Source organism: Corvus cornix, chromosome 20 (genome assembly GCF_000738735.6).
Source record: "Corvus cornix cornix isolate S_Up_H32 chromosome 20, ASM73873v5, whole genome shotgun sequence".
Lineage (NCBI taxonomy): Eukaryota > Metazoa > Chordata > Aves > Passeriformes > Corvidae > Corvus > Corvus cornix.
In genome coordinates this window covers 8,045,914-8,064,382 of record NC_046349.1, presented here as the reverse complement: position 1 = coordinate 8,064,382, position 18,469 = coordinate 8,045,914, and the positions used below count along the sequence as shown (strand labels likewise).

At 40.6% G+C, this 18,469-nt stretch overlaps 1 protein-coding gene across 2 annotated transcripts in view; it reads right to left on the bottom strand.

Moving 5' to 3' along the window:
- DNAJC5 (DnaJ heat shock protein family (Hsp40) member C5) overlaps positions 1–18,469 on the bottom strand; it is a 31,080-nt gene that overhangs the window by 7,511 nt on the left and 5,100 nt on the right. The window contains exons 1-5 of one of the 2 annotated variants that reach the window (XM_019284416.3): positions 14,381–14,521; positions 8,703–8,770; positions 3,682–3,818; positions 1,270–1,483; positions 50–221 (exon numbers count right to left, since the gene is read on the bottom strand). In XM_019284416.3, the coding sequence (XP_019139961.1) occupies positions 50–221; positions 1,270–1,483; positions 3,682–3,788 (493 nt within the window). In that variant the 5' untranslated portion in view covers positions 3,789–3,818; positions 8,703–8,770; positions 14,381–14,521. Of the gene's footprint in view, positions 1–49; positions 222–1,269; positions 1,484–3,681; positions 3,819–8,702; positions 8,771–14,380; positions 14,522–18,469 lie in introns of those variants that run through there. The other variant, XM_039563249.1, reaches the window with a different exon arrangement.

Sequence of the window (18,469 nt, the reverse complement as noted above, 5' to 3'; positions counted from 1 at the left end):
CAGCAGGGACTGATGTTCATCCTAAAGAGCTCGCAGGGTTTTCACCTACCCCTTTCATCTGACTGCAACTGTGCCTCCAAGTCCTCTGGAGAGACATAGAATTCCTGCTCTTCGCCTTCGGGAGGTTTCGGTTTACACTTCCCACAGCAACAATTACAGCAGCAGCACAGACAGCAGCAGCAGTAGCAGCCTGTGATGAGCCCACAGAACACAAACAAGGCCTGCAGAGGACAAAAAACAGAAATAGTCATAACCTGTGTCTCCTGTGCCATGACCCCAGAGTTTGTGAGACTTGGATACAGAGTCAGAGAGCAAAACCACAGCAGTGCAGAGAGAGAACTCAGTAGCTACAGCTTTGTACTTCATCACCGAGAAATACTTGAAATTACGTGCAAAAGTGGCTACGATTCCCACATTTTACACTGAGGTGAATACTGCCAGCCTGGTTTGCTTGAATGATTCCTACAATTTAAGTTAAGTGGACTATTTTGCTGTATCTGGAAGAAGGTACAGGTCTAATAAGTGCATCTGTACTAAAATCCAGGTGTACAACAGTTCAGGACAGGCTGTAACATGCATAAATAACCCTGGAAAAGACTGAGCTGTACCAGCTGATGCACAGGTCATGATGTACCTATGGCAGGGACCTGGAGCAGCCCAAGACTGTGGACATGGCTGAGGATTGATGCTCCCAGTATGTGAGCAAGGCAGCTCCAAGCAAGCCAGGTCTGCCAGGTGCTTATCACAGTGACAATGGGCTAAAGTGAAGTCTTCCTATAGGTCTCTGTGCAACTGTTTGAAAAAAATAATTTTACAGATAGCAAACCAGCAGGGTGATATAATTATTGTCTTCCTTAGGGGAATCAAGAGATGGAGGCAATGCTGGAAAAGGGTAGAAAAATGGACCTGTGCAATGAAATGTAAGATTTTCTCCTGTGTGAGCCCAAGCTCACAGTCAGGACTCATTTTGCAAAATTATTTAGCAGATACTACTAGAGAATACCCCCCAAATCCTCATCTCTTCTAAATCTACTGCAAGAGTCCAAGCTTCAGTTAGTAACCCAGGTCTTGCTTATTAGACCTGTATCACTGGAAGTTCCTAGAAAAATACTTCTGAACTCTAGATCATGACACAGTAAGAGAAGGTTAATTAACCCAGTGTCAGAAAATCAGCAATTTCCAAAGGTAAAACCAAGCACACTTAGCAAATGGAGCTCTCTAAGAGTTTCCAATACCAACCCAGAATAACTTCTGTGCCCTTTTATTTACCTTTGCCCACCAGCTGGACAGCACGAAGTATGTGTTCACATTTTCTTCACCAAACTGCTCTGCTACATAGAGCCCCAGAGACCCATACTTATCGTAAATGTTCCGCTTTGTGGCATCGGTCAATATTGCGTGGGCATTATTGATCTCTTTAAATTTTTCTGCTGCCTCTGGATTATCAGGGTTTTTATCAGGATGATATTTCAATGCCAGTTTTCTGCAGAAAGAAAAAAAGAGAATAAAAAACGGGGTTTGGGTTCCTGTTTTTTGATTTATTTTTTTCTAATTCCGTAGCCTGCCACTCAAGGGAGACTTTCAAGTTCCAACTGTTTTCCTTCATCTGTGATTCAGTTTCCCTGATGATTCTTCCTTAGATGATAATAAAAGGCTACAGCAGTGTCTAGCTTAGTTCACAGGATTGACTTCAGACTGTTGGATTTGACCCTTGGAAATCCAATGGAAAAAAATAAGAGACATTGAATAAAAATAGGTTTGGGGTTTTTTTATCCTCAGCTCCAGCAATTTCCACCAGTAAGTTTTGCTCCTGCTACAGCAAAGACACACCACAAGTCTAAGGTATAGCACCAAAGAGTAAATAAAAGCAAATTGCCACAGCTGCTTGAAGTGTCTGAACTGCTGCTTCTGCAGTGTCTGAAAACAAAAATAGAACAGATGATCACTTGTGGTTAATTCACCAATTCCTGTGCAGGAACAAAGTACTTTTCACTTCAAGCTTTGCTAGAATAGAAAACACTTCTGAGTTTCGAGATATCAGGAAATCACAACACACCTCCCCTAATCAGGCCAGATCTCTTACAACTAACAAAAAAATCAGATTAAGCATTGATAAATGTGCTAGTTCTCACATGGCCCAGGCTATTTACAGACATCAGTAGAAATAACTGGTCAAACACCTCCTTATGAACAGAAAATACATGCTCCCAAGTAGAAAAATGACACAGAGCCAAATGCTGGCAGTTCTCTGCCACCACGAAAGGTACTTGTCCTCCTACAGAAAATGACCACACAGTCACACATATGAGAAGAACAGGACATGTCAGCTTTGCAGTGGGGAAATGTTTAGACAAATATAAAACAAAGATGTGTGCAAGCACTTGGATGTGCCTGCAAGTATCTCACAGCATTTAAAACCCAGCCTGAGTGTGCCCTTGGGTCACTTCACTGTGTACGATGCTGCTCCAGTAAATCATGGCCCCGGCTGCCACTTGTGCCCCAGTCTCAGGGAGGGCTGAAATAATCACAAAAGGTTTTATAAACCTGGAAAGGGCTTAGTCAGGCTGCAATAATGAAACATTTTTATTTCCCGTTTCCTACACATACACAAACCCCACAGCCCCTAGGCCAGCAAAGGATGTTCAGATTGAACATGATAAAGGAGCAGCAGAGGAAACAAGATGAGCTGAAGGTTCAGATAAGTGTGAAGCAGCTACATTTCACCTCAGGATCTCAAGGGGTTGTTCCTCCAAAGGAAAAACTCACAGTCTTTCCCCTGAGGAAGGTAAAATTATTTTCCAGCTGCTTGAAGATAAATTATTCAAACTTCCACTTACAGCTTTTAGGAAGACAAAGCTAATTTTTGAGAATCTGTGGACCTGGTTTATTCCTAGACTTCACCATGTAGTTGCCATCAGTATTAAAAATGTAACTTTGGAAGGGAAAAAGTTTATGTAAAAGTTAAAGACTAAAGGAAAACAATTTTGCAACGAGTATCCTCATGGAAAGATGATGCTGACCCCTAGTGTAATCCAAACACATTGCCACTGGTCACATCAGCAAATGCATTTCAGCAGATTTATGGGGAATGTGGAAAGGAAGAAGTTACAGGACTCTTTTTTTGTAGTTTTTATTTGGTTAGTATGAAGCCATTTCATGTGCCCAACTCTTAAGGAAAGCAACATAGAAAAAAAATTGTATTTTAAACTAATAACTCCACAAAGAGTAAGAAATTCTGAATAGAATTCTAGGAAAAAGTAATCACTGGTACTCTGTTTTCATCCTTGTGTCTTTAATCTCTATCTCTGTGTGCCAGAAGTGGAAATGATGGACATATCTGTGGTCCCCCTAAGACAGACACGAGGCTACATAACAGCAAGAGTTTAACTCTGATCATGGTCTTAAAATTCTGCTCAAATTTAGGCAAGGACCTTCCAGAATGACACTCTACATTTGAGAATTTAACTTACTAGATGTAAGATGGAAAAATTTAAAGCCTAGGCATATTTTCACACCCCCTTTTGCAAGAAGCAACCACGTTTTCACCTGGTTTTCCCACATATTTTTCTTGCAAAAGGTCTAAATAAACCAATTCAGGCTCCTACATAAGTAGACCATTTGCTGAACACTGAATTAAAGCCATTTGTGCTGTTAGGACAGGCATAAAACTCAAAGCTTTACCTGTAAGACTTTTTGATATCATCTGAAGTGGCATTTTTGTCCAGCCCCAGCACGTGGTATAACGACTCCCCAGAGGTAGAGAGCGAGCGTTGCCTCTGGTCTGCCATCTTGAGCTAACCTGAGGAGAGAACTGGCCCCTGTCAAAAAAATAAAGATTAAGAAATGTTTAAGCAAAGGAAGAAAACAGACCTCCTTAAGCAAATCATCCTTTAAAACAGTGTTTGCACATCAAGATTCAGCTTTAATAAAACGTGCTTTGAAAAGGAAGGTAAAAAGTTATAAAATTCAGTGAATTATCAGTGAAAACAACTATTACATTGTTGGCACAACACCAGCCACCCTGAATCCCCACTGTATATACTCAACTCTTCTTTCCAAAAACCCCAAATCAACAGCTGAGGTGCAGCTATAGCTACATACTGCATAACACATCTATAAAGTCACCTCATCTTAATTTTAAGGTAATTTATTTGTGATCATACCTATAAAAACAACACGACAACAGAGAAGTTGCTGTTGAGGCTGCCTTTTTGCACCACACTGGCATTGGGATAACTGACTTAATTTGTATTATCTATTTCAGAAATTACATTAAAAAAAACAAAACAAACTTCCCCGCAACTCCCAAACCCCAGTCCCCCATCTTATCACCAACACCAGGTCAAACAGAATCCTTAGATAAATCCAGTGTGACCAAGCCTGTGCATTCCACAAGGATAGAGGGAATGTCTGCCCAGAGAGCAGATCTCCTCTCTTGTAATTTAAAGTTGTGAATCCAACATTTAACATGCATTCTAGTTAAAATCATGCTAGTGAACACGGATTAACCTCCTGCTCCACATCCAAATGTGACAGACCTCGAAGGTGTCCCCTTTGCCATGCCAGGACCAGAGCTGGTTATGCCTTCTCCCATCCTGAGGAGATCAGCTCTGCTGTTCTTTAGCTACAGAACTGCAGCCAGGATGAGCATCCAAGAAAAGACTATTGGCTATTTTTGGATCATGTCATTACAATTAGCCCACACCAGATTATGCAGCCTTTGAAAAAGATATTTAAAGCACCGGACTTTTCTAATTTAACCCTATGTCTTATATAACAAAGTTAATAACTTCAGCTTTCACAAGGCTGGCTGAAAGCAACACACTCAGCCCTCACCCTCTGCACCGCCTGGGTGGAACTGTGACCTCACAGCTCACAAACCCACAGCTCTGCTTCCAGCAACACATGGGAAGAGTCACACCCACACAAGGGGGACCAAGTGACAAGGATGTGGACAGACACGTCACCACTGGCATGTTCAGCTCAGACCCTGCTGTTGATTCTCTGCCTCACTTGGCCTCTCTGCCTTTACATTCATTTAACCCTGGGCACCAGCTCCAGTTGTTCTAACTGGAATACACTGGCTAAACCAAACTCTCATCGAATCTCCTTCAAGAAGCCTTTGGCAATTCTACCCAGTTTAATTTAAAGCTTCCTATAGGAAGCTGTAAATTATTACTATTAATAATAAATAGTCTAAACTCTAATTCTCAGGCTAAAAATTCAAACTACACCCCAAATCTGGAAGGTGAATGTGTGCGTAGGGAGTGAAAATCCTTTCTTTGCAAGGACACTTCAGTAGCAAAAGCTTTCTGTATGGGAGGAAAATTACCGAGTGCTGCAAGACACAACACAAACAACTCACTTATTTCGGCATAATCTGATTCAGGGAAAGGAAAACCATATTTCAGGAGAGAAACTGCACACCCAGGCACACAGCAGACACAACCCTCTGGGACAGCCTTTCCCAAAGGCAGCCTCCCAGCCCCCTCTGCCCTGGAGCTGAGGTCAAAGACCGATGATCCTCATACATCTCTGGTAATCTACCTAATCACACCAGCCTGCTCCCACTGCTTCCCAGGCTCCCTGCTCAGCTCCTCCTGCTCTGTGACCATCATCACTTCCTCCCACCCTCCTGGGAACCTCCCTGAAGCTCCAGCACACCAGTCCCTGCCAGCAGCTCCCTGCCAAGGAGTGTCTGTCACTTACTGCTCTTGGACAGGGACCTGAGAAGTCGGGGGGGTGGGGGGAAAGCAGCCTGATTGGAATTTTACATGCTGACTTAGCCCTTCCAAGAAAGATACTGCTTCAAGCAGGAGCTTCCAGGGCATTATGGACATTTTTCCTAAAAGCTGCAGCTCTATTTAAACATAACAAACTTCCTGTAACATCAACCCAACATGCCCTTGGTGACAGATGCTGCAGATCACAGCCATACACCATGTTCTGCTTAACAAAATCTCTGCTGTTAAATTAGGGTCAATTTGTTTAATAAAAATGAATTTGGTTTACCAGGCAGTATCTATCAGTCTGCAGGCACAGGGATACAATTCCACACTGCTGCAGCCTTAATTGCTTCCATCTGAACAGTGCTGGGGATCCACAGCTCAGTGTAATGGGATGTTAACATTTATTTCTCCAAACTGGTATGAAATGGACACATTGGCCTTGGCACAAGAGTGGAGGACAAGGCAGTGATGGGAATTCATCTGGGAAGCTTTTTACTTAAGGGAACAGAGAAGTATTATTACTAGGAATGCAACCTTTGGCTCCTTAAATATGAAGCAGACAATAAAGGTGCAAGTTATTTAAGTTCCGAGTTTTCCTAAACCTGGGTATCATTTATCCTGCTGTTTTCACACGTGGCTCTAATTCACAGTCCTGAAAGCTGCCCTGTATTTTTAAAAACTGTTGTGTTCAGCAGCAACAAGCCATCTGCTCCCTTTTCTAACCAAGCAGGATGCCCTGAAGAGGTTTCTCTGGGAAGGCTCTGGAGAAAGGTAATCTCCTGCATTAACCAGCACAGTGTTTAACCATCTGTGTGCCACAATGTCCTGCCTTAGTCAGCTCTATCACAACAGGCAACTGCTTTCAGCAGCACCAGGTAAGTACAATTGGTACCACCTCGCTGAAAAGACTCAGATTAAACCTGACAGGTTATTTATGGAAGTCATCCTCAATGTTCTAAATATATCCATGGAAAATTCAACCTTAGAAACACTGATTTTCTTTCCATCTTCCCAGAAGAATCCCATCAAGTTTCATGAAACTGGTGATACCTTAGTTTCTGCCAGGTCTGCTGACCCTTTTGGAAGCTGTATTTAACTCATGAAAAAGGCAAAGGGTTATTACAGCCAAGAAAAAAACCAATAGTTCTCTGCCAGTTTAGGGAATTAAATACTCACAGAACATCCCTAAGAATGTCTGCACTGAAAAGGATGACAACAGATCTGGTGGCCAGAAGCAGGGAAGGTGGAATTAAACTCCATTTGATCTGCTGCAAGATGCTGCAAAGAATTTCCATGGAAGTTGGCAGTGAGGGGGATCAATTTTCCCAAGAAAACATGCTGAGCTGTGTGGCAGAATGGAGGGAGAAGGTACTGACACTGCTCACACAGACAGCAGGTGTTTGGGACAACACTGAACCACCACTGCTGGGTCTACAAAGAACTACCTTGAAGTAAAGGGATGGAAGACTAATTCCATGGACAATACCCACAAAATGTCAGTGTTGTTAGCCTCTGGAAGCAGACTAACAGCAGTACTTCTCATCTCACTCCAGGGCTGAAGCACTGAGTATTTATTCAAGAACAAACCTCTGGAAACTGTAATCCTCAAATATCACTTTTCCCATCTCCCCCTGTGTAAGTCACACAGGCACCGCTGTCCCTTGAATTTCCTTGCTGGAGGAAAGACTGCTTCAGGAAGGAGTTTTGGCTGTTCAGCTCCACTGATCAAAATCAGAAGGGGCACAGGAAACCAAACAATGTTAGCTTTAAAGATATTACAACAGCAGGACACTGGGGCACAATCTCCAGAATTCTCATTTTCTCAGTGTCTGTATATTCATCAGCTTAAGTTCCTAAAAATAAAATAAAATAAAATAATAAAATCACTCCCTGAATGGATGTGGCAATGCACAGACCTGTACACAGGTGCTACTCACAGCATTACAGAGAACTGTCTACCTGCAGTGTGGGGAATCTGGTTGTAAATAGCTGTTCCAGAAACTGAACCCACTGTAAAGGAGAAAATCCACCTCCTCCTGACACAGTGAATGACACCCACTAGACACAGGATAATGTGAGGTTATTAACCTTAATGGATACTCTCTTTGCAAAGGAGTTTCGTTAAAACCAGTGCACAACATCCTCCCAGTCTTCCAAAATATCACCAGTAACACAGAGAATAGAGAAATCCCCGAAAGGGAAAATAAGAACCAGAAGGAATGACCCAGACAGGAGAAGTGCTGGGAGTGCTGGACAGAGGGAGGTCACTGCTGTCCCAGCTCAGCCCAAACCTTCACATGTCTGTAACACAAACTACCAGGAATGCTGTCAAGCCCTCTACAGTTACAGTTTTAAATGCATATTAAAAGATGATTAAGAGTCCAACTTGGAAATTATGTTTTGCCAGCTCTTACAAAAATAATGTCTAGTCAATACTTTATTACACGACTTTAGAAAGCACTTGAGTATTTTAGGAAAGATTTGGATTCCACAAAGTACTGCTGCTAAGTGGTAAAATATAATGTTGGTTAAAGCTAAGATTTCAGCTTTTCAAAGATTTCCAGTGCAGAAAATTCACTACAGGTGTTAATCTAAAACAATTATTCTATCTCAACCAGTATTTATTAGTAAATGTCTAAATAAAACCACTGAGCCTGAAAGCACTTCAGTAAATATTGATTTGTCACAGAAAGGAAAAAGCACCACTGGCCTCCACATCCTGTCCATCTGTCTCAGAGTCACTTAGAGTTGTCCTCACAATCTGGTATTTTTCAAGGGAGAAAAAAAAAAATTTAAAGGGGAGACGAGAGAAGCATACACAAGATAGTGTAACCACGAAAAATATGAGGTGTTTTAGGCTTGGCTTCCTGAGGTAGTAAGAGGTTTTTATAGGAAATTTTGAACTTTGTTTCCTCAGCAATATTTTGCATTTAAATGAGAAGCTACAAGAAGTAAAAAAAATCCAGAACTTACCTGGTGTCTATTTCGAATATTCTACAGTAAGTGATAACAACCTTCACACACTTCTAAAACTGATTCTCCTAAAGATAAAACAAAAGCAAATTAGTTGTTCACCAATTCTGAAGTTGATGCCTCATTGAAAAATTATCATCACACTATTGGACAGTAAAAACACACAAGTGTTTTATAAATATTTGTACCATAGTAAGTCCCCACAATGTAAATACTTGTCTTTAGAAACAATAAACTGTCAAAATAAATGACAAATATTTGAAAACACAGATTCAAGGCCTCTATGGCGTGATCTATCATTTCAGTCTCTTTTCCCCAACCTGTAGTCATGGGAAAGACATGACTCTGAGACACACCTACCCAGTTGCACAGAAACTCTAATAACCATTATCTGTTTAAGACTTTGGGCTTTTTCAACTTAGGCCTTTGTGAATATCTGCACTGAGAACACGAGGAGCATGTTTTTCAAGTCTTGGTAATCTGTTGTGCTGTTAGAGAGAGACTGTAAAGCAGCTTAGCTAACACAGCAGACCCCAAGCTCCAGCACCGGAGCAGCAGGCACAGCCTGCTCTGGGGAGCAACACCAGCTCCTCTCGCCAGGACAAATTTCCACCGAGAAAACAGCAGTGTCATTCAATTCACACTCCCTCATCCTGAAGCAGATCACCCAAAGGAAAAAAACAGTCTCATTTTGGCATACAAGGAGGGAGAGAACCTGAGAGGACCCAGCAGCACACACGAGGTCTTTCAGCGGTCAAGGCTCCAGATCAGCCATCACAGGGAAATAACAGAGCAAAGGGGCAAGAGCAGCCTAGGAAATGCTACATGATGCTATGGAAAAAATCAGGGAAAATCACTGCAACAGATTAAAACACCTTTCTGATTAAGCAGCCACAGGACACATCTAACCCACATCACCAATTATAAAGTCACTTATGCATTAGATGACTGAACAATAAACCTCGCGAGCAGAACTTCAGAGCAGCTTTTACCTGGCAAGTCATTGCTTAATTGTCATACAAACCCTTTCAACAGCTGTCAGAGAACAAGCTCTGAATGCACTTGAGAAATAAACTCCCCATTGAATTAATAATTAGGCCTTTCACGGGCTGGAAGGTTCCAGCATGGCAAACAGAGATGTTGGGAATACACCCAGGGAGCTGCTGGCATTGCTGCCCACAGCAGTTGCTTGTTGCCATCTGTAAGAAGCTGCCTGATCCAGCAACACATCCCTAAGTGGGTATGAATGAAACAACCAACAATTAAATAATCAGCTTATTGTTAATGGATCTGTTTAGTTCCTTTGATAGGAACTAGCAAAGGACTTTTCCTGAATAATGACAGGCAGGGAGTTAAACTTTCCCACTCAGAGCCTGTGCAACACTAGAGGGTGGACTAACTCCCCAAGGAAAAATGTCCTATTTTGTGAAGCTATAGAAGCTCCCAGGTCCTCTGCCCACAGCTTTCTTCATTAAAAAGTAATCCACAACAAGAACATTCTTTAAGCATTTATAAAAAGCTGAAGATTGTTAATGGTGTTGGCAACCAGAATTATGGCTTCCTACCCAGATGAAGACCACTTTTAATTGTGCCACTGATTCTGTTTCAGACAGCAACTCCAGATCCAGGTATGTTGACAGTCAAACTACGTTCAATTTGTGGAAATAATATGAGTAGAACAGCAGAAAAAAGCAAAGTCCAGATGTACTTTGGAGACAAATGTGCTTGAAAAAATGAGCTATCCTGCTAAGGTCAGAATTGGGCATATAATGATGTAAATATCATACAATGATGTGCGGATAGAAGGTTCAAATACAAGATTCTGGCCCAGGCCTCATCAAAACTCCATCAGCAGAAAAGTTAGTATTTTTTACAGCACATATATATATAATAACCAGCCATATAGAGACTCAAAATATACAGAGAAATGTTGTCTCAATCTGGATGCAAGCAGCAATACTTCCTTCAGTCTCACAGCTATGCCAATACCAAGTTTCATTAAGAGCAGGCAGCCTGATTTACAGCTGAAAATAACCAAACTAGACAAAAATAAATTCCCAAGGAAACAACTTCTTGTAAAAATCAAAGTATATGAGAAACCCATGCCAGCCACTTCGCATCTTCCCTTCCCCAGTGCATCCTCTCTGCCAGCACTGAGCCAGCCCAGCACCTCCCAGGGGTTCGATCCCTCAGTTTCTGTTGCAACTGGCATTCCAATTTAGTGACTCAGGAATGTTTTGATCTCCCTAACCAATCTCATTATTCAGCAGGCCAGATCCACTGACCCAGAGCTCTACATAATACCCTGCTTGTAATTACTTGTAAATATCCCCCTTCCTTATTACATGATATTCACAGTCCAAACAAAAGCAGAAAAAATGAAAGGACAGATGCTGGAAAAGGAACTGGAGCATTCAAAACCCACAGCAGTGCATGACACCCAGTTCAACAACACACACAAGAAAGAAAGAAGTCTGCAGAGGGGAATATATACCTGTTTAAGAATCAGAAAATACAGAAATGAGTACGAAAATGAGACGAAAAAGGATTAAAGAATGATGAAGACAAGAACAAGCAAAGCTACACAAATGCAAACTGAATTCAGCAACACATTAAAAAGGTGGTAAGTTTTGTAACATAAAGGAAGAAATTTGCTTGGGAGGTTGTGTGTTCTTGCAACCATTTTGCTCATAGCAAAACCAGCTCTTCCAGCCTTATTTCTCCTGCAAATTTGAATCCAATTTATGTACTGTTGTATCTTCCCCATATAATGGAACCATAAATATGCTCAGCACCCTTTCCTCCTCTAACCTAGAGACAGATACTCCCTTTTCCTTCCAGAAATCAGGCATGCTCTCAGCTCTACAGGACAAAAAGCACATGTCTTTCTTGAGAACCCAAACCTCTCCTGAGAGACGCAGGTGAACCCTTTTTACTGAATAATTCTACTGACAGAATTGTCCTCATCCTGCTCTATATGTTGTTATCAGAAAGGGGGAAGTATCTTCAGGATACCTTGCTTCATAACCCATCTCCATCATGGACAGGAACTGTTATCACGGTTAGCAAGTATTTAAAGAAATAATGCTGCAATTAAGGCAAATAAAATAAAGTAAATCAATATACAGAATAGAAACTCCCAAGTCTTTATTTTCACACCCTTACTTGCTTGCATGACTTGCAAAATGAATCATTACTGGAAAAACAATGTGAAAAAGCTGAAGGCAAAGCAGTCTGGCTAACAAGTGCCTGCAGAAGACCACTACTATTTTACAGCACTCTTCTTCTCCCTGTAGCTGTCTTGAAATAAAGATTTTTAACCTATTAATTGGAGCACTAACATTTACTATTTCATTAAAGCATCCAAGAGTGTGTTTTGGTGTTGCTTATATTTCTTATACCCCAAAAGCCTTTCAGCTGAATTTTGCTATTCAGTTCATGACCTTTTGATAAAGATCATGTGAGAGATTTCATATCCATAAAAACATTCTGTTTTAACATATAGGCCCTGATGGAAAGCTCAGTATCCAGGGAATTAATGTAAATGCACACATCTCCTAGAAAAAAAGAACTTTATTGTGTTCAAGTCCATCTGCCTTGGGAACAGAGGACAGGTCTCCTACACTGAAAGACTGTGACACTAAAAACATCACTAAATTCTCTTGAGTTCTTTTAAAAAAATAGAAACACAGAGCTTTTAAATAATTGAAATCTGGAACAATACCATTTTTCTGCTAAATTCAAGTCTGAACTCATGTAACATCCACCTGCTGACTGCAAGAGAGGTTACACTGAAACGTGTGACAAATTTAACTACAGCGACACAGTGTTGTTTCTCTAATGAGCTTAGCAGATTAAAATGTAACCATTTAAGTCTGATTGACCAACCTGTTATAAAGACTTGTGACCTTGTACCCTACACAAGAGTAAGATTCAAATCTACTAAAGAACGTTTTCCATATTAGGGGAGAAAATATTAAGTATTGGATTTGCATTTTCTATCCTCCCTCCTCAATTAAAATAATTACTCTAAAAACCTGGGGGTGAGGGGTTAGTGGATTCCTTACTTAGGATTTCATTGCTCCTATTTAATCCCTCAGCAATATTAAATTATTGTTTATGACATCACAGCACTTTATGTGCAGAGTGCAAGCATCACAAACTGCATATGGCTATAAAAAAACCCCTACATCTGCTTACTCAGTTAGTTCAAAATCTCTGGAAAATCAGCAGCTCTGTTTGCTTTGCTCATTATTACTCTTAATTTTTACTCCCTATAAATAGTTTTTGTATCACTGTGACTACTCACTGCAAGTTCACTAGAACAAACCAGCCAACCCACAACATTCCCTGCTGTGGGTGGAGTGATGCTGATGCCACTTCTTCTGGAGAAAAAAATACCTTAAACTTCTTCAAAGGCATAAAGCCCCATTTCTGCTAATGGGTTGTATGAAGTACATAAATAAAAAAACCTCATACTGCTAATGATTATATCAATATAGTCTAACCCTTCAAAAATAAAAGAACTCTTGGAACAGATGGGTCTGCTCACATAAAAATGAGATTTATGCTACTATGTCACACCTGTAGGTAAGACAACTAAAGGCTTTTAAATAGGAATAAAAGAAAAAAGAAGTCTATTGTCTCGTTTAAGAAAAGGTTGAGAAAATCTCATCAGTTGTCAAAACATGAACCCCTTGAGAGAGTGTTACAAAAAGAGAATTTAAGGAGACAACGTTGATCCAAGCAGCCCCTTTTTACAGCACAGGAGGCTTTTGCCTGGTCAAAGAGAAGGAACAAAGTGAGGTTACAAAGTACAGCAAAAAAGCCAAATAAGCAGTCTGAGACACAAAAGGAACAGACAGGAACACATCTTTCAAATTACAAGTTGGTTGGCAAAGGGCAAGAAAAAGATTTATCCAAAATTAACTTGAAAGGGCAGGGGAAGGTGGCTCCTCTCTGTGCTCATCAACAGCAGCAGGAGATGGAGGGGAAAAAAGTTCCTTCCTATTTTCTTTTCCTATCAATTGTGAGGCAGATGAAAAGGTAAATGAGGGTTTCCCCCCACACACAATTTAAACAATTTAGAAGTATGGCCTTACAAACTGCAAAACATATACCAAAATTATTTTACACCTACCTTGGTGTTAGAATTGCTTTGTTCTCAAATAAAACACCATAAACACTCCTGGCAATTTCAATCATGGACAGTTCTTGTTAAAGACTTTGAAATAAAGACTTTATTTTAATGAGTAAAAAACCAAAAAGGAAGACCAGCTTATAGCAACAACACAAGGCAACACCTGTATCTAAAATGATCCAGTCTGGTGCTTCCCTTTTGAGAAACTTCACCTATTTTCAGATTATTAATCTCTGTTCTTTAATGGTTGTCTCCCACCAAGCACACAAATCTTGCACTTCAAAAAGTTATGAATAAAAAGGCAAAACAAGCAGAATTGAACAGCAGAACTTACAAAGAATTTATATTTTCCAGAAACAACCACCCAGCCAGGTCAGGAACAGAAAAGCCAAAATGCCTTTATATGATTACCAGGAACCCAATGTCACTGCCTCTGTCAGAGCCTATTTCACAGGACATTAGGTTTTATTCTTAAAATCAAGCCTATTTATTTAATAATACAAGCAGAAAGTAAACTTCCCCCACCATTTACTTTTACCTCTTGTATCCAATCAGGTCCTCCAGCCTAAGATGATGCATAATTATTCAAGCAGCACATGTATCCACTCAGTTAAGTTCCAAAGGCTTTAGTTCCAGAGATTATTTCTTCTGCAAAGTTAAAAAATTAAGTATATCTGAAGATCCTCTCTTCTCCTAATTGCTCAACTGGATTTCCCCAGTTTTTGTGGAGGGTGGGGAAGAGACTATTTCATTATTTCACTTCCTTACAGAAACTGAACAATTGGTGTCGTAAAAGATATTTTAGGCTTGAAAAAAACAACGATAAGCCCAAATAAAAACAAAACCAACAAAACATCATCAGGAGTAAGTAAGGGGTGCTCTGATTAGAAATGGGGCACAGGCTGTAGATGAAACTCCTCTGATTACTGTGAGGGGTGAGCACAAACCCAAACAAACCAATACCCCCAGAGACTATCTCCAGGATACAGAGATATATAGATATAGATATATATGTCATGGAAGACATTCTTCACTTCATGCCACAGATTCCTCCCCTCTGGATGGTGTCAGGTGTTACAGAAAATGGTTTAAAAGCCACAATTATATGAGTTTCGTACCTGCCCCATTCAAATCCCCAGCACATGGACATTCAGAAGCATGAAAGGAGTTAAAACTACAGAATTCCATTACAAAACCTGAACTGACCAGTACAGCTTGTGTTATGCAAACTTTTACTTGTTGTTTTGGCAGGAAAATACAACCAAGTTCCTTTTTGAAGGCTGGGTGACACCAGAGGTGACACCTCCATTGCAAATATTTCTGTTTCTTTTCAGGTGAATTAAACCAGAGCCCATGTCCAGGGGCAAACGCACAGTAAATCACAGCAGAAAGCACCTTGGGGTAGAGAACACATTTATTCCCAATGATTTTCCCAGTGATCCCAAATTCATCCCTATGAATACAATGCTAATGTCACAATATTCTTGTAATATCCCCAGAACGTTACCCAGTACACTCCCTGTATGTTGGAGTCAGCTCTTTTAGCTACAAATACCCAAACAAATCACAGGGCTGGATTTAAAACAGTTTTAATTTAAACTGGCATTCTCTTACAGGAGACAAACTCTTTGGTATTTTCTAACCATACAGTGTGGTTTCACCAACAAAAAGATTTATTTTATACTACTCCCCCACAAACCATAATGATATTTATTTCCCCTGTTCTCTCACTCTGCATACATTTAATCTGCAGACTGCCTGATGAAGGATGTCCTCAGTTCCACCACTCAGTCTAGCAACAGTATTTCATAGCTGCTTAAAAAAGAAAAAAACAAAGCCAGTCCATAATTCAGAAATAATAAGGCAACAAAGAATGTATTTGTCCTACTGATTTTCCCACTACCTCATTGGTGATTTAATAAGAAAAGACACAGCTTGAATTTCAGACCACAGACTTAGTTTGAAAACCTGACACTTCAGGAAAAACCATGTTCAGACTTTAATTGTAACTCAGTTTTCTAACACCGTAATTGGGTAAGAATTAGAACACATATAGATTTTAAATACTAGGTTTTCAGACAGGAGTCACATCTCAGAGGGCTTAGAACCAAAAGGCCACTATTATACTGGGGCATAATTTAATCACTGCCATTCCCAAGGCCTTCCAGTTTCAGCACAAAGTATGGAATTACCACATTTAGTCTTTTTTCCACCTAAATAACTGATAATAAAGTCAGAAAACTCTATGTATAATTTTTGTGACTGATGTTTTTATTTCTTCCTCTGATTTTCACTAACACTGGAGTGTGACAGATGTCTCTTTGCTCTGCCTGTACCCCTGATGTATTGCCATCAGTACAATGTCAAACCAGGGTCATTCCTACCTGTATTCCCCAAACCAAGGGTATGTCCTCCTGGAGATCCTTAACAGGAACAATATTAGTTGTAAAATAGCACCTTTCCTCATTTAGGGTTATTTCATAAATAATATTCTATACATCTACACATTTAAACAGCCTCAGAACAGCAAGAAGAGTGAAAGTCATCACAGACCCTTTTTAACAGCAAGAGGGACTCCCTGGCCTTTATATGGAAAACATCAACGGAACAAGTCACAGGAAGAAACGTGGTTTTCAGACAAGCTGCAGGAAAACAGGGTAAGGAGTTGTGCATTACAGGACAACCATAGGAGATGCTGGGTTTTCATCATCCAGGATGTTGCATCCAACATATATTCCAGGCCAGGCCCATAAAGTCATGTTGCCTGCTGGCTCTCTTATCCAAAGCACTCAGGGAAATAGTAAGGCAGGCTTGGGAAAATACCCTGTGCACCTTCCAAGCACCTTCTGATTAACTCTGCCTGCCTGGTTTTCCCAAGTCAATTGCGAAGAGCCAATGCTGCGCCAATTTAAACGCGCAACAAGAACGAAGTGAGCGAGTGTGGAAATCAGGAACTTTGTAGGAAAAGACAAAATGAGATATTTATTAAGGAAAAGAAATGTTTTCACTCGTTACTCTCCGGACAAAAATATCTCTATTGAACATGCATCTATTTTACTCTGTGATAAAAATGGTCTACTCCAAGCAAGAATGTTATTTCCCAGCATTAACATCAGGGCCTTCAGAAGAAGGACTGACTGACCAGTGATTGGTCAAATCAAACCCCAAAATGATACAGTAAGTTTTCTAAAGAAAAGAAAAAATTCTAAAAACTCTTCAGACCCTATTTTTCCTTCACCACTCAGATTAGAAGAACTCCAAGACACACCTCAGAATCATACACGTGGAGAAAGCAGGGTCCCTATGTGACGGAGCTCGTTAGGAACCACACAGAAAACATTCCTCAAGTTCTCAAAGAACAGAAACTCAGAATGAACCTGGAACTTAAGTCTATTCATTGCTCTGAACAGTAACTGAATCTGGCTTTTAATTTAAATTTAAAACAGGAATATATCTGGTTATAGCTTCCCAGAAACAGGTCACCTCAGATTTTAGTGGATTTCATGGTCCCTTCCCTCCTCCTCAAGTAACAGCAGGCGAGGAGATGCCAGGAGTGCTGGGAAGAGTGTAGGATCCAGGACCTCCAATCAAGGTGCCACCAACCACTCCAAACCTCTTCCACAGCTCACAGTACCCGTCAAGGGCCCCTGCCCAAAATGCCATGTAGATCAAATCAGGTGAGGCGTATCAGATGGGTCCAATGTATCAGACCAAAGCTGTCATCAGTCTGACCTGGAACTACGTTGGGATAACTCCAGTCCCTGGTGGACGTGGACTAGAGCAGATCTTGAAAAAAACCAAACCCATCACTGCTTCAATTCCCTGTCCAGATGATTTCACAGGGATCCCATATGGCCTTTCTGAAAGCACGTGAACACTTATTAATTTTATTCCCCGTCCACCTGCTTTTATCACAATGTCACATGTCTCCCAAAGACAGACTGCCACACTCCAGATTCTGAACAGGAACTTACACATCCCATTTTGTCTGCTCATCCCCCTTCCTGTACTTCTAACTATCAGAAGCAAGAGCATCAGCTCCCATGATGACATTAGAACTACAGAGAAGAAAAATGAAGACATTCCTTAAAATATTTTTAACAACAATCCCTTAATTGCTTACCCTCAGGAAATGCTGGAAGCAACCTGAAATTATAAATATCTCACTTGATGGGGCCTAGCCTTGGTAGGAGTTTCCTGCACCTGGCATATTCAAGATTATGGCAGATATTACCACTAGTAACTGCCCACAACATCTGGAGTTTGGATCCCAAGTCCCCCTCCTCTCTACAAGCAGCTTGAAACCTAATTATGTGTTTCCAGTAAATGTCCCTAAATCCTCAAGCCATGAGAAGGAGATTCATAAGGAAAATTCTCTGAAAACTGACCCAGGCAAAGGCCCACATAAATAAAACTGCACAGCAACAGAAAAACCTGCTAAGATATAAAATAAGTAATGGCAGATGGAAAGGAAAAGATTTCTTCAAATTTTCATTTGAAGTACAGCCAAAAAATTAAAGACATAAAAGGGGAAATGCAAAGAGAAGACCTCTGTGAGTTTTTGCTTTTTGGAACTGCATAATAGGTCACTGTAATGACATCAGAGAACTCTGGGCTTTTCCCTTCC